This window comes from Lipophrys pholis, assembly GCF_963383615.2.
Source record: "Lipophrys pholis genome assembly, chromosome: 21".
Lineage (NCBI taxonomy): Eukaryota > Metazoa > Chordata > Actinopteri > Blenniiformes > Blenniidae > Lipophrys > Lipophrys pholis.
In genome coordinates this window covers 22,238,570-22,255,103 of record NC_137649.1, presented here as the reverse complement: position 1 = coordinate 22,255,103, position 16,534 = coordinate 22,238,570, and the positions used below count along the sequence as shown (strand labels likewise).

The window sequence follows — 16,534 nt, the reverse complement described above, 5'->3', positions numbered from 1 at the left end:
GTTATAATTCACCCACCTTCTCTGTGCTGATACATTTTGTGTGGAAGTGTCATAAATTAGTAATTCACTACGTGTGAATGTGATGTATTTTTCTTTATTCAGTCACATGTCAATTAAAATCACCAATAATTTCGACTACAATACAGGTTTATAATCATTTTTTTATATCAGCAATCACAACGTACAAAACTACAATTAAATGCTAAGTTCCCTGAAAGATACACAAAACATATTGCATTTTACTCTTCATTTCAAGGTGGTGGCGACAGGCCAGAGGTCAGAAAACAAACATTCGGTTAAAATACGTATAAAAAAAAAAAAACGACTCGTCTGCTTCTGAATCGGGAACAAAAACACCATGCGGTGTGTCTCGGATCCAAAAAGAGAAAGAGCACTGTTATTTGTAAGAACAAATCCATATACATTGTTTATTGATTGAAGTTCATCCGGCGATCAAAAAAACTCCAGCTGTGATGATTTTAGTGCCAAACTGCTGTGAATAAGTGGTTCTAGTTTCTGTCTGTCCTATTTCATGAATTGTTGTGGACACGAGGTCATTAACGTGTTAAAACACTATAAAAGGCTGATGCAGTAGGTTTTCATGGCCTGTACGTTCAAATTTACACAATTTGAAATGGAAATACGACAGAGAACAACGGGAGGGAGAACACTGATGATTGTAAGAACAAATGTGAAAGTAGAGGTTTTAACAGACCCCATCGTAAGTGTTATCGCAGTGACGCCAACGTCCAGGTGTTTTGGCCGCCTCAGCCGATGCAGGTGTTTTCATCCTGTTGTGAAAATAAATGTTATTTTCTCGCTGCTGTAGAAGTTCAGTGTGCGTTATTGTTCAAACTCTCAGTCCCGCTGCGGGATTAGTTCAGTGACAAACTAGTTTGACCTGCTGTAAAAAAGAGATGAGCTGAATAAATACTTGGATCCGATCCACTGGGAGTATTTCCACCTGATTTGCTCTCGAAGCTCCAACTGTGAAGGTGTGAATCACCTGATAAGGGCGGCTGAACGTTTGGTTTTTTTATTGCAGATCTGTCTTTGTGTGGAGCATCCTGAAGGACCGCAGCCTCCCCCGGCGATGGCGGTCCTGTGACTCGCTGGTTGACTCGCAGGAAACCCGCCCCCCCACCCCACGCCCCGTCCTCCCCCCCTGTGATGGATGCATCCAGCTTCAGCAGCCATGGCCGTGCTGGAGCTCCGTGATATCCCGAGGAGGACGAGACGAGCAGACAGTCCATCAGAGCCGAGCGGATCTCCTTTCTGAACGAGGCCGATGCGTCCGGAGCTCGCTCCCTCGCCGTAGCCCCCGCCCCAACCCCCACCCCCACCCCCACCCCCCCTCGCTCCTGTCAGCTGCGTCCCGAGCAGCCATGGAGCCGCTGTGGGTGTTTTCCGTGTCCATGCTGACGGCCTGCGTGGCGATCCCCATGGACGCGGCGGCCGGGAGCCACAGCCTGTTCACCTGCGAGCCCATCACCCTGCGCATGTGCCAGGGGCTGCCGTACAACGCCACCTTCATGCCCAACGTGCTCAACCACTACGACCAGCAGACGGCCGCGCTCGCCATGGAGGTAAACGTCCGAAACACACCTTCACCAGTCCCCCGATCCCAGTCTCTCCTCCCACTCAGACACCTCCGACCTTTAGACCGCGAGATTTAGACCATCACTCTCTGATGTCAGAGCTTCAGCGGCTTCCTGCAGACGCTGGCGCTGGCGTCGCAGCGTTTAGTGTCTTAGATAAGATTCCACTTTATAAAACTATACTTACGCCGAGGACGTCATAAGATCCTTCGCCTGTGTTTGCTTGTTCGTCCGTCTGTCTGTTAGCAAGATTACGACAAAACCACTGCTCGGATTTTGTCATAATTTTCACCACGGGTAGATTTCAGACTATGGAAGATCCCTTTACTTTTAGATCCTGAAACATTTTGGCGGAAATCGTAAATCTCTGATTGCTTTTGTTTTGATATTAAACATGAGCGATCGGCGATTTCTGACGTCCTCCAAACAAAGACAGAGACAAACAAGCAAACAAACAAATCTACGCCGATGATTTGATTACGTCCTTGGCGGATGAAATCAGCCATATTTTGCTCAAGGCATTTTTTTTAATTTGTAATTTTTCATGCATTAATTATAAATATTTAAAAAATATATATTTTGGGGTAAGTTTGAATTTATGAAAACATTGATTTTTTATTTTTTTTTAACAAATTATTTAAGAGTCACGACACAAATCGACACTGAGACCCGAGCTGAGATATCGATGACGCTGCCTCAAAGCCACGCCGTCATTTTGGAAAAACACCCATAATGCAACAGTGACAGGAGAAGTTTTTTTGGACTTTTCACTGAATTTCACACTAAAAGGTTTCATTAGTATTTAATTTCCGGTCTGTCCTGTAACCTGCACTTCCCTCTTACTTCCTGTTTCTATTATCTTTTGTGGAAAAATGTCCTTTTAACAAGTTACGTTGCAGTGAAACCGACAGTCAGTCATGTGTTCATCTGGAGTCGGTAATCTGCCGAGTTGGTGAAACTTCAGTGTGCCTCCGCCGGCCGCGGGGATTCCGAGCATATTACCAAAACATTAAACACAAAAAAGGGCATTTTTTTAATTGAATTTTTTCTTTTAATGCCACCCGTTCACCAGGGCATGTCACCCTCAGAGTGATTTACTAGCGAGTACGAACTCTTCAGCTGTTGTGCAACAAGGCTAGTTTACATAACAGGTTTTTTCACCGGTTGTTTGAGGCGACGTCCTTTTGGTATCCTGGGTCGGTTTTCAGACGACGGTTTAGTCCACTTCAGTCCTCATTTCGTTGTTTTGCATAATCTATACATTACCCAGCCACAGCGTGGGACCATTGTTATCCTCTTTGGATTGTTTGTGCATTTAAACACAATCACGGAGCAGATGCATCGCCTCGTTAACTTAATCCCATGTTTTATACGGACGCTGAGCCTCAGTGCAGCTCGACCTATCCAGCAATTACTGGACAAACTGCACCAAAACATCCGACCGGCTGAGCCGTGAACACCCCCACCACCACCACCACCACCACCACCCAATCCTTCTATATTTATCTGTACATTCTCCAGATCATGTTCCTATTTGCTCACTGCCGCCCAGCGACCCCGTCCCCGTCCCGCCCCTCCTCGCTCAGCCATGTACAGCATCCGCCCGCCATCTGTGACCCCGTCAAGGAGGGAGCGCCTCCAACATCCAGGGTTATGTAACCTGGGAGCATCGCAGCTGCCCCCCCCCAAACTCAACCGAGCAGTTTCACATGTGTATGTCCGTCTTTTTTTTTTTTTTTTTTTTTTTTTACGGTTCATCTCAGCATGCATGTCGCTGCGAACAGAGAGAGGCGCTCCCGTCCGGGACGGTGTTCACTTCCATTGGTCACGGGCTCACAATTAAGTCTCTCTTAAGCACTGGAGACCGCGGACGGAAGCCCAAACGGTTTGGAAGCGCTCCTCCGTTCGGCTCCCCCCGATAACTTCGCCCCAGATCCAGCTCATGGGAGAATTCAAAGCCCGTAAGACGTCGCCGGCAGCCAAATGAGAATTGACAGTTGATCTTAAAGAGAATTAGGTCCGGTGAATAGCCATGTTAATGATGATGAATGCCCCGCACCGTGGAGAAGCTGGGACTTGGACGAGGACCAACGCCTGCCGTTTTCGGCCTGTTTGTGTCTGAACCCCCCCCCCCACTGAAGTGGGCTTTTTAGATTTCTTCTTTTCATGTCTTTCTCCTCGAGGCTTTTTCAAGGTCTTAGCTGTTTGGAAGAGGGGGACAATTTGTCCTAATATTGTTATAAACCTATAAACGTGGTAAAACTACCGTTTAATGACGTTGAAATTGGAGTGTAAAGACTCACTAATACACTGGACTCACACAGCTGCAGCTAAATATTAAATGTAGTTGTATTTTTGTCCTTTCACGGGCAGTCCTTCACAGGTGAATTTAGTATTTTTTCCGTTCCGTTGCTCATCCTCACTCAGTCGGTCGTCACTGACCGCCGGATGACCCCTCAGCTGAAGTGGGCCGGCGGCCTCGGGGCTCGGGGATCGGGCTATTTCTGCGCCACAATGACAGTGTGGCACAGAAACCTTTAGGATAAGCCGGAGCGTGGAGGATTTGAATGGCGGCGCGAAAAGAGACGAAATCCCTTCGTTTAGGAGCTGAGTTCACACCACGGTCACCAGAGGAATGTAAAGCGGCGTGGCTTCATCGCCAGAAATGGACTGAATGGTGGTGAAGCGTCCTCGCCGCGCGGAGCAGCGGGTGTGAGTTCATAACTCCGTCATGGAGGACAGTATAGAAACTCTTATTTTGAAAGGAGCCGCTTCACTAATTAACATTTTCTTTGAGTTCTGTCTTCCAGTCAGGTTTTCTTATTAAACGGACAAATTGCAGAAAAGGAGCAAAGAAACACGGTAAAATATCGAAGTGTTTTTACCTCATCTGATCATTTTCATGGAGTTTTCACGAAGCGTACATAGTAATGTTGTGAAGTGTAAATAAAAAGCTCAGAACAAAAAAAACATGTTGAAACTTTGGTATTAATACATCTCAACAAACTCAAAAAAATGTTCACATAATTTAACTCTACTAATTACGTATAGAAATAAAGTGAATTATTTTAACTTCTGAATCATTACAATAAAGAAGTATCCGTATCACTTCAGACTCGTCTTATGTGACGAGTGTAGAAATATCTGATATATTAAATGGATGATGGAAGGACAGATGTTTTGATTAGACTTGAGTGCAACATTTTGAGGTATAATTGTTATTTGCTGTGATTTCTGGCGTGTTTGTATGACGCAGCCGCTGTCGTGCTCGAATTGAAAGTGAGAACATGGAAGGTGTTGGAGTCTTTGTATCTGGTGTGGTACGTTTATCATATGTGGAGCAGACAGGCTCGGAGGAGGGGGACGGGGGGGGGGGGGGGGGGGGGGGGCGATGGGGGACAGAGGGTCAGAGCCAACTGAGGATGTTAATTCCATTAGGTCTGATAAAGTGCTTTTGTTTCCATGAAGTCTGGAAACCATTTCCAGTGGCAACGAGAGATTGATCTGTGAGGGAAATCACGTCTTTCAGGATGACGGTCAAACAAACCGAGCGCCGAGCCGCCGGGGGACACGTCGCCCGCCGGACGGCCTGTTTTATTTTTTCATCTTCTCGGTCCCTCTTCCTCTTCCTCTTCCTCCTGCCTTTCAGCTCGTTAACTCGGCCCCTCGTCTCGGGTTTACAACACGTCCAGATAAACTGTGTCCAGTTACAGCTGCTGTGTTGAATAACCCGCCCATCTCTGTGAAAGGGACTGTAAAGGAGAGGTGTGTGTGTGTGTGTGTGTGTGTGTGTGTGTGTGTGTGTGTGTGTGTGTGTGTGTGTGTGTGTGTGTGTGTGTGTGTGTGTGTGTGTGTGTGTGTGTTAGGTGTGTGTTAGGTGTGTGTTAGGTGTGTTATGTTCTGTGAAAAAAGCTGACGTGGGCCTCTGATGCAGCAGCATGCTGCAGTGGCTCAGAAAGTATGTTGGTAATGTGCTTATTGTGCAAGCTAGTGAAGACGTATCTCAGCTAAACACACACACACGCACACACACACACACACACACTCACACACACGGAGACACAACATGGTCTGATAAATCCTAGCCAGCGTGACCCGGCCTATAAAAGAGCCTCTTGTTTTATTTAATGTCCAACACCGTGTTTATTGGCTGTGGAGTGAATAAGAAGCACATCGAGAGAGCAAGTGGCTGCTCCTGTGTGTGTGTGTGTGTGTGTGTGTGTGTGTGTGTGTGTGTGTGTGTGTGTGTGTGTGTGTGTGTGTGTGTGTGTGTGTGTGTGTGTGTGTGTGTGTGTGTGTGTGTTTTTTCCAAACACTTTCTTAACGACGAATGACACGGCTGAATCGTTTGACCCATCCCTCTACCCCCCCCCCCCCCCCCCCCCCTCCTCTCCTCCTCCTCCCCCCTTGTCCCCAACACCTCCTTTGTCCTCCCCCCTCCCCCCCTGTGCGAGGCTCACCCGTTGCCCGGGAAACGGTCCCAATTGTGCCGTTAACAAAGGGAGCAGAGAGGCTTTCTTGCCTCCCCGGAGGTGGTCCCCTCCGCCCTGCACCCTGACCCTCCTCGAACCCCAGCGCTTCTCCCTCCTCTTCCTCCTCCTCCTCCTCCTCCTGGTGATGCATCATCCGTCACCATGGCGCTGAGCTTGGAAATTTAGAGAATTGGAGTGGCAGTGGAGGAGAAAGGGGATAAAGGCGGGGGAAAGAGGGGGCAGACCCGGGGTGAGGAGGGTGAGGGGGGTGAGGGGGGAGTGACCGGGAGGTATTTCTCAGGCGAGCTGGTGGCGGCGAGCCACGGCGAGCATCGTAGCAGCTGAGTCACAGCCTCCGTTCTAACCCGGTGATTTTTGGCGTGAGGCGTGTGCCCGGATGTCCGTCGTCAATAATTCATATCGCCACGATCTTCATCTGGTTGAAACCGACGGCGCTGGTTGATCTGGGAAGCACACGGGGGTGAATCTGAGGTCACGGCTGTTTCCCCGGCTTCTCCAGCAGCTTCGTCTTTCAAGATCAGAAAGACCAAAATATGCAGAAATATGTCAAAACCCCACGAGAAGCCAACGAGTGTGTGTTCACGCTGAGCTTCTTAAAACTATTAAATATGGATTGCTTTATTTTATTTATTTATTTATTGATTTAATCTGCTTTTAGTGTGTTAAATCTGTCAGTCTCATGAAAACAAGCCTGAAACCGTCTGTAAGGTGAACGTAGATTTATTTATATTTATGGTGTTTAGGCTGGAGTCAGAATGGTCTTTCAATGACGCATCAGTACAAAAACACACAATGTAATAGTTTTTTTTATTTTATTTTATTATTATAAAATTATTATTATTTTTTTTGTTTTGTTTTGTTTTGTTTTGTTTAGTTTTTTGTTATTTTTTTTATTTCAATTAATTTTTTTTATTGTATTTATTAATTAATTTTTTTTTCATTTCATTTGATTTAATTTTCTACACAAAGTTTATGGTGTGTGGCCTGATTGACTCGGCGCCGGATGTCAGCGTGTCCTCCATCTTACTGGAGTTCAGAAATCAAACAAGACTTTTTAATCGTAACGAGCGGTCAGTTATTTATCGCCTAAGATAAATCTGCTCATCTTTAATTGGGTCGTTTCCATTCAAAGTGAACTTGGATTGCGTTTGTGTGCTTCGGTGTTTCGTGCAGTTTGCTCCGTCTCTGGTCTGATGTTTGTCATAACGTCGGCATTTCTTCATATTTTGAGTTTTTATTGTTTTTTCAGAGAATCAGTCTAAATGGAGACGCTCTTCCTGCTTTGGACGCTGTCGTTTGGTTCCTCAGTGAAGCAGGAAATATCTCTCCTGCAGCACGACTGAGACACGTTGAGGATATTTGTTGGAGCAAATAAGTGAAAAAAAACTGTGTTTATGAGCTTGTAGCCGGTCGGCCGGCCGCCTTTCAATCTCCCAGAATGCATTTCTGGAGGCCTGATTGACACGTCACGCTGTGTGTGTGAGATTGCATATAATTCCATCTCTCTGAGATCAAAAGTCCCCTAACAGACTCTCATGAATACGTAATGCTGCAGCAGCGGGATGGAGGCTGAGATGACATTAGCATACCTCTTCCTCCTCCTCGTCCTCCTCGTCCTCTTCCTCGTCCTCCTCGTCCTCAGAGCCGTGGAAGGCAGTGAGTTCACCTCACATGGTGGCTCTGTGGACGAACCAGAGGTTCAGCAGCTGTTTGGACTGCTGTGTGTGTGTGTGTGTGTGTGTGTGTGTGTGTGTGTGTGTGTGTGTGTGTGTGTGTGTGTGTGTGTGTGAGAGTGTGAGTGTGAGTGTGAGTGTGAGTGTGAGTGTGAGTGTGAGTGTGAGTGTGAGTGTGAGTGTGAGTGTGAGTGTGAGTGTGAGTGTGAGTGTGTGTGTGAGTGTGAGTGTGAGAGAGACGCTGTCCGGGCTCCCTGTCAGAAAATGGCTGAGTGGAGATGCTGAAGAGGTGGAGGAGGGGTGGAGGAAGGAGATGTATGGGTGGGTGTAAAAATAGAAAAATGGGAAGGCCGGTGAATAAAGGAAGGATGAATGTTGGAAGAAGAGTGTTTTTTTTTTTTTCCTCTCTTTAGTTTATGGCTCGTAGCCTGCAGGAGCCTTGGCGCTCTGGAGCACATCGGTCGCCTGCGGGAATCACAACCACAGGAGTGACGAGGCGAGGTCACTTTAACTGCATCAGATCATGTCTGAATGCTTCGCTCGTGACGGGAGGACGTCCGGAGGGGGCGGAGCTTCAGCAGCACCTTTTCTCCCGCCAGTGAAGAGAGCAGGAGTTTTTTTCTTCTCTCTCTCGCTTATTCTCCGGAGAGCAGCGGACTCCAGTTTCCCTCACATGTAACTGAATAGTCTGAGAGCTGAATCATCTCTTTTCTTTCTGCACACACACACACACACACACACACACACACACACACACACACACACACACACACACACACACACACACACACACTGTGTTCTCACATGCTCTTTTACACTATTCCCAGATATTGACTACTACCTCGTTTTCACAATCGTTTTTGTTCGTCTGCATTGACTTTTTTATTTAATTTAATTATTTTTACCACATCGAATTATTTTTGTGGAGTTTTCACGAAGCGTACGCAGTGACAGAATACGTCATAATGTTATGAAGTCTAAATAAAATGCTCAGTTAGAACAAAAAAAAAACCTGTCGAAACTTTGATATTGATATTCACGTACTAACACGTCTCTACGGAAGAGTATTCGGGCCGTCGAAGGAAAAATTAAATTCGGAGGCTAAAAAAAAAACTAACCTTCGGCGAGCTCAGTAGGTAGAGCATGAGACTCACAATCTCAAGGTAGAGGGTTCATGTCCCACGCCGGGCGCCACCTTCCCGTGGGCTCTCCACCTGCAGGAAGGTTCTTAATCGGTGCAAAAAGAACCAAATATATTTCACCACACAAAGCGAACAATCACAGCAGAGCAATATAATCAGACTTATTAAGTCTCCATAAATAATATATAATTTTCGTTATCCACTTATTTAATAATCAATTCATTTAAACATGTTAGAACTGATATATTAAAAAAATTATCTGATGAGAAGGTATAAAAAAGCACTTCTTTTTTAAATAATATGTAATATAGAATAAATATAAGAAAGTATAATCTGATACTGATACATTTATTCTGTCACAAAAGCCAAAAGAATTCTATTACATATCCCATACAGAAAATACTTTAACTATACATGTATATATATAATTTATATGCAAGGAAATATATTCACTGGCATGTAGTACGGCACTCCTCCATCTGTATATCTGTGTCGTGAGAAGTGACTGATGTTGCAGCTCAGACTGGAACAGCCACACCGGCGCTGATCTGCAGTAACAGGCTCTGACTCGCGGCGTGACGTGACCGCCGCCCGTGTCATCGTGCCGCTAAATGAAACGATGATGAGTGCGTCGGTGCAGGGAATCACGCCATCCGGCGCCTGACGGGTCTCGGTTGTGACAGGAAGTCACCTAAACTGAACGGCGTCTCGTCCGTCCTCCTGAAAGAATGATGAGAGTAACCGTTAACCGCCACTGTAATCCTTTCTGCACGCGGCGGCCGGAGGGGCGACGCCAGAAACATTTTACATCTGATTGCACCGAAATCTAAAAATGATCCTGTTTGGATTTTTAAAGATTTTCGTGTCGTCAAACAACAGAAACAGAATGTTTATTGTTCAGGAGGTGAAGACTTTAAATCATCAGACAAACTGTTCGTGGTTCTTTTCTTCCTTCAGTGACTCCTTCTCCTGCTTCATATCCACCCCCCCTCCACCCGCACCTCCACCCCCTCCACCCCCTCCACCACCCCCTTCCCTGTTCCTGTCTGTCAGACTTGTTGTCTTTACATATTGGGGGAGGGTGTGTGTGTGAGAGACTCGGGTGTGGTTGAACGTCTTCTGTAACACACGCACGCACGCACGCACGCACGCACGCACGCACGCACGCACGCACGCACGCACGCACGCACACACACACCTTTCCACCCACATGAACAGCGTGTTGCTCGGACGTCTCCTGGACTTCTTGGCAGAGTTTATGTGCGCAGGAGCTTTTCTTTTCGTGTGTGTGTGCGCGTGTGCATGAGCGTCTCAATAATTTACTTCCGTCGGTGCTTTTCCCTTGTGCACAAGTGTGTGTGTGTGTGTGTGTGTGTGTGTGTGTGTGTGTGTGTGTGTGTGTGTGTCAGTCAGCCACAGCATGGCCGTCCATGGAGCACAAAGGCCCTGTCAGCAGCAGTGTGTGTGTGTGTGTGTGGGGAGTGTAAGTTTGGAGAGAGAATGAAGCTGGAGGAGTTGTGGGGGGGGTCGATTGGGGTGGAGGGGATTATTAGGAAAGAGGCCAGAGTTGTTTTTATGGACTCATCTCCAGAAGATGTCAGAACATGCTCCACTGCTCTCTTTGTTTCACACAGTAACTCTCCGCCCGGGACTTCACTGGGTTTTTATTCTCCCCATTGTTGAATAAAATGTGTGTGTGTGTGTGTGTGTGTGTGTGTGTGTGTGTGTGTGTGTGTGTGTGTGTGTGTGTGTGTGTGTGTGTGTGTGTGTGTGTGTGTGTGTGTGTGTGTGTGTGTGTGTGTGTGTGTGTGTGTGTGTGTGTGTGTGTGTGTGTGTGTGTGTGTGTGTGTGTGTGTGTGTGTGTGTGTGTGTGTGTGCAGCCCTTCCACCCCATGGTCAACCTGCAGTGCTCTCCAGACCTGCGCATGTTCCTGTGCGCCCTCTACGCCCCGGTGTGCAGCGAGTACGGCCGCATGACGCTGCCGTGCCGCCGCCTCTGCCTGCAGACGAAGAGCGACTGCTACAAGCTGATGGAGATGTTTGGAGTCAGCTGGCCGGAGGAGATGGACTGCAGCAGGTCGGTGGCACCAGGAGGGAGGAGGAATCATAGAAAAACAAAACCGCAAGAGACGCTGAGAGCGATGTAGTTTTCACGTGGGGCCAGTAGAGGGTGCTGTTTACTGGGAGTCACGACATTCTGGAGGCCGTCATTGTTGTCGTCTATCTCGGAACTATTTACTACGACCGCGGTGCGCATGCGTAGCAGCATTTCACAAAGGTTTTCAACTTCGAGCACCCGAAAAGCTACAAAGGTTTTCTGTTTTCACGTTAAAAACGTTGTTTAAACGAGTTAAACAAGTTAAACTTGCCGCACACTAGAGAGTCATAAAAGCACCGTCATTTCTGGACTATAAGCCGCGACTTTTATCTCACACTTGCGGCTTAAACAATGATGCGGCTAATTTATAGATTTTTACGGGTTAACGAGCTTCATGCTGGTGATGCGTTCAGGTGCATCACGAAACTCTGACCTTTTTTTATTTGGTGGGTGTATATTCAGGTACCCTCAATAGTTACAGTAAAAGCTTAGAGAAGGTGTTGGACACATTTCATGTCCTGCTGTCCGGTGGTGTGTGATTTGGTATCGATCCGATGCCCAGTAAATATCAGGCCAGTATCACCGGTACCAATCTGATACCAATACTTTAGAATATTCAAGTATAAAATCACTCCAGAAGAAGTTAGAACAACATATTATTCAGTGTTCAGGATGGAGCAGCAAACAGGAGAGAACATAGATATCGTTATTATGGATACTTGGATCGACTGTCTGCAGGATGCGTCTTTAAGCTGTGAACGTTTTTACATGATGTAACCCCCCCCCCCCACCCAGGTTCCCGGACTGTGACGAGCCCTACCCCCGCCCGGTCGACCTTCTGTCCGGCTCCGACTCCACCGACTCTCCGGCCCCCGTCCAGAGGGACTATGGCTTCTGGTGCCCCCGCGAGCTGAAGATGGAGCCGGAGCTGGGCTACTCCTTCATGGGCGTGCGGGACTGCTCGCCGCCGTGCCCCAACATGTTCTTCACCCGCCAGGAGCTCGCCTTCACCCGCTACTTCATCGGCGTGGTGTCCATCGTGTGCCTGTCGGCCACACTCTTCACCTTCCTCACCTTCCTTATCGACGTGTCGCGGTTCCGGTACCCGGAGCGGCCCATCATCTTCTACGCCGTGTGCTACATGATGGTGTCGCTGGTCTTCTTCCTGGGTTTCCTGCTGGAGGACCGCGTCTCCTGCAACGCCGCCGCTCCGGGGAGGTTCAGGGCGTCGACCGTGACTCAGGGATCTCACAACAAGGTCTGATTTCACCTCTCTGTAACTCGCGCAGTGTGAAGCGTGGATAGTAACCCCTCCCCTCCGTCTCCCAGGCCTGTACGCTGCTCTTCATGGTGCTCTACTTCTTCACCATGGCGGGCAGCGTCTGGTGGGTCATCCTCACCATCACCTGGTTCCTGGCCGCCGTCCCCAAGTGGGGCAGCGAGGCCATAGAGAAGAAGGCCCTCCTGTTCCACGCCTGTGCCTGGGGCGTGCCGGGCGTCCTCACCGTCGCCCTGCTCGCCATGAACAAGATCGAGGGCGACAGCGTGAGCGGCGTGTGCTTCGTGGGCCTCTACAACCTGACGGCACTGCGCTGGTTCCTGCTGGCGCCGCTCGGGCTGGACGTGGTGGTGAGGAGTCGGGGGTCCTTCGCGCTCAGGTCCGATTTCCCTCCGCGAAGCTCCGGCGTCATTCTAACGTCCTCTTTCTCCCATCGTCTCAGGTGGGCGTGGCCCTGTTGCTGGCGGGCATCGCCGCCCTGAACCGAGTCCGCATGGAGATCCCGCTGGAGAAGGAGAACCAGGAGAAGCTGGTGAAGTTCATGATCCGGATCGGCGTGTTCTCCGTACTCTACCTGGTGCCGCTGCTCACCGTGTTGGCCTGCTACCTGTACGAGAACAGCTACAGGGCCGCCTGGGAGACCAGCTGGGTCCAGGAGCGTTGCCGTGACTACCACATCCCCTGCCCCTACCAGGTCAGACTAACATGTTCTCCAAACCAGAAGGTTACGTTTCCGTCTGCTTGTATTTTATTTATTGATTTGTATGTATGTATTTTACCAACTTTTCGCAAAAACTATCAACCCGAATTGGATGAAATCTTCAGGGATGATTTGTCGTCATCCAAGGACCAATCGATGAGATTCTGGGGCGTTAATGACGAACCGTTTCCGAATAAATCCCAGAAACCTGCTGGAAAAAAAAGTTCCATACAAAGCGGATGAGAGAGGCACCTCTTGGAGGAGATCAACGTCTGTTGCCATGGAGACGCTTCCTGCTCAGTGTTTCACAGTGATGAGCTACCTGACCTACCTTGTTAGCATCGATATGAGCTAATGGCTATCATGCCAGTGATGCCAACTCAGTTCCTCAAACGAATGTGGCCATGGCGAAGTCCTGCGCTCTACCGAGTGTAGCTCTAGTTTATTAATCTTCATTGTTTTCCACAATCCAGAGCAAATATCAGATTACGGTCTTGATTTTAACACTTAAAATACTGTGACGACTTGATCAAATGAAGATTAAGTATATTAAGATGAGATCACGTTGAAACTGAATTGCTTTTTTTCTTAATTTCTTTAATTTAAGTTGGAAAAAGAAACAATACGACCGTTTCAAAATCAAAAGTTCAATCTGCGGAGGTTTCAGCCGTCGACTGGAATGTTTCCTCCTGATGCACAAAAACTGAGAAGCTTCAGCTGCTGGAAGAGAAGAGACGTATTGTGCCGCTTTTAATCTTTCACGTAAACACAGCATTGTGTAAGAGAGCAGTAATCCTGTGTGTGTGTGTGTGTGTGTGTGTGTGTGTGTGTGTGTGTGTGTGTGTGTGTGTGTGTGTGTGTGTGTGTGTGTGTGTGTGTGTGTGTGTGTGTGGGACGGGGGTCATTGGAGTCAAGCTGCTCAGCATCACAGTTCCAGTACATCCCAACATGAGCTGAGCTCTGCCACAACAAAACACACATAATGCATCAATACATGGCTGAGATATATTTATCTTAAAAGCCCCCCCTCGCCCCTCCCCCCTCCCCCCTCCTGAGTGGCTCAGTCCAGGAAGACGAGAGCGAGGCTGTTCCCAGTCCTCCGCTTCATTAAACTCCATCCGTCGATCGGAGGTTGATGCTCACTAACATCCTCGGTGTAACGAGCACTTCAGTCGCAGTGTCATTCTACTGCCTCGCCCTCAGGCTGGAGGAGTGTATCTCTGAGTGGGGGGGTGGGGGGTCTGCGTGCCCGGAACACTCGTAATGAGGCATCAGCAGCACCGAGTCGTCCCGGACGCTTCAATCGTCTTCAGTTGTAGTTTGTCCGCCGTCTTCCAGGAAGGTCACATGACCGTCACCAACTTCCAAATATCAAACGTCAGAAACATTTTAATGAACCCACATTGAAGCCAGTCATCTTCTACCGTTTCCCCACAGGCTTTGAACCCTGCAGCTTAAACAAAGTTCATTTATGTTTTTTTATGGGTTAAGGAGCTTCAAGCCACCGATACATGGATGATGCGTTCAGGTGCATCACGTAACTCCGACCTGCTGAGCTCCGTCGTTGATCCATCGTCAGGAAATTACAGTACAATGATTTTTATGTGTGTGTGTGTCCTTCAGGTGGGGACCTCCAGCCGTCCAGACCTGGTCCTCTTCCTCCTCAAGTACCTGATGATGTTGGTCGTGGGAATCCCCTCCGTGTTCTGGGTGGCCAGCAAGAAGACGTGCTTCGAGTGGGCCAGCTTCTTCCACGGGAAGAGACGGAAAGAGTACGTATCTCCTCCAGACTGAACGCCGACTCGCAACACACAATACAGGGGCGGCGCACTTCCAACACACGTCACAGGGGCGGCGCACTCCGGGGGCTCGTTTACACGCCAACCATTTCAAGGGGGAAAACCACAAAACGGTGAGAAGGCTCAGTCTCCATATAGATGAAGGAAATGCTGCTGCCGATCAGCATTAGCAGTTTGTGGTTTATCACAGAAACAAACGGCGCCTACTCGTGAAACATCGTCGTGGAAACGGGGCCCGGGGCTGCACCTGAAACCCGTCTGTCGGGTTCTTTACTTCACACTCGTCGCCACGTCTAGAAAAGCTGAAACGCTTCAGTGTTTATAGTTTCTACTGTGTTCAAAGTGCTGCGTCGCCCCCTGGAGGCCACACATATATAAATACCGATGAGGAGGAAGAGATAATTGAAACACATTGAAGTCTGTGTGCTCGCTCTGCAGTGTCGTGCAGTGTGTGTGTGTGTGTGTGTGTGTGTGTGTTTGGTGCAGCTCGTCGGTGAACACACACCCCTCTCTGCGCTCACCCCCCTCCCCTCCAAACTCAGAGCATTAACCCCCTCTCCCACCGCCTGCTCCACACACTCCTCCATCCTCTTCTACCACCCCGCCACCTTCCCCCTCTCCCTCCCCTCCCTCCTGCGCCTGTCCCTGCCCACACTGCCCTCCTCCTCTTCCTCCTCCCCTCCTCCTCCTCCTCCTCCTCCCCGCAGCGGGATGGTGACCGGGAGCCGCCAGGTGCTGCAGGAGCCGGACTTCACCCAGCTGCTGCTGCGCGACCCCAACGTGCCCATCGTGAGGAAATCGCGCGGCACGTCCACGCAGGGCACGTCCACGCACGCCTCCTCCACCCACCTCGCCATGCTGGACGAGCCGCTGAGCGGCGGCAGCAGCCACGCCGGCTCGCTGCGCAGCGCCCGCTCCAAGACGAGCAGCTACCACGGCAGCCTGCACCGCTCCCGGGACGGCCGGTGAGGGAAACCGCCGCCGCCGCACGCTTGACCTCACTGCACAGGAAGTGTCCTCACTCCTCCTCTCTCCATCAGGTACACCGCCTCCAGCTTCCGGGCCGCGGACGAGCGGCTGGCGTACGGCAGTCTGCCCCGCCTCCACGACCACACGCCGTCCCGACACTGCAGCAGCGCCCGGCTGGACGGCCCATCGCGCCACGGCTCCACGCAGCGGCTGGACTCTGCGTCCAGACACGGCAGCTTCAGGGACCTGAGCGGCGGCGGTGGCGGCGGACACGGGAACGGGAACGGGATCCACCGTGTGCTGGAGGAGGACGGAGGAGGAGCCGCCGCCTGACGACCACGCCACCGGAGAGCTTCGCCTTTAACGGCTCGGCTTCGCTCCCGATAGACCCCGAACTACTCCAGACCCCCGACGCCACGGCGTCCGGAACATTCCCTTTTTTTTTTTTTTATTCCACCGTCTGATCAAACAAACTGAAGACTTTCCATCATGAGTTCTGCCGGGAAGCTAAAAACGTCAAGGTTCAAAAAGTTCTGCCACAGAACAACAAACTGTCGACTAACGTTCAGAAGAAACGATAACGGGACAGATTTCCTTCATGTACCGGACGTCTGATCAGCCAAAGAGTTTTTTGTTTCCGAGGCTCAGTTAAACGACTACGGTGCTCCGAGTCACTGAAGGTGGAACTTTGACACTCCCTCTAGTGGCCCGATGGCCTAACTACGTGGTTTCGTTTTCACTCGGTCGTGCAAACGAGGCCTGGAAGTTCCTCCTGTGAATCAA

The 16,534-nt window shown here is 49.4% G+C and overlaps 1 protein-coding gene across 2 annotated transcripts; it reads left to right on the top strand.

Annotated features, from left to right (window-relative positions):
* Positions 1 to 1,460: 1,460 nt before the first annotated feature.
* fzd3a (frizzled class receptor 3a) lies at positions 1,461 to 16,088 on the top strand. 2 transcript variants are annotated; one of them, XM_080491483.1, is made up of 8 exons: positions 1,461 to 1,586; positions 10,787 to 10,983; positions 11,800 to 12,262; positions 12,334 to 12,633; positions 12,726 to 12,977; positions 14,607 to 14,755; positions 15,490 to 15,747; positions 15,823 to 16,088. In XM_080491483.1, exons 1-8 carry the CDS (start codon positions 1,500 to 1,502, stop codon positions 16,082 to 16,084), a joined length of 1,968 nt encoding a protein of 655 aa, XP_080347609.1. In that variant the 5' UTR covers positions 1,461 to 1,499; the 3' UTR covers positions 16,085 to 16,088. The 2 variants fall into 2 exon arrangements, with proteins under 2 accessions (XP_080347609.1, XP_080347608.1); XM_080491482.1 differs by having other exon boundaries at positions 15,325 to 15,747.
* The last annotated feature ends 446 nt before the right edge of the window (positions 16,089 to 16,534 follow it).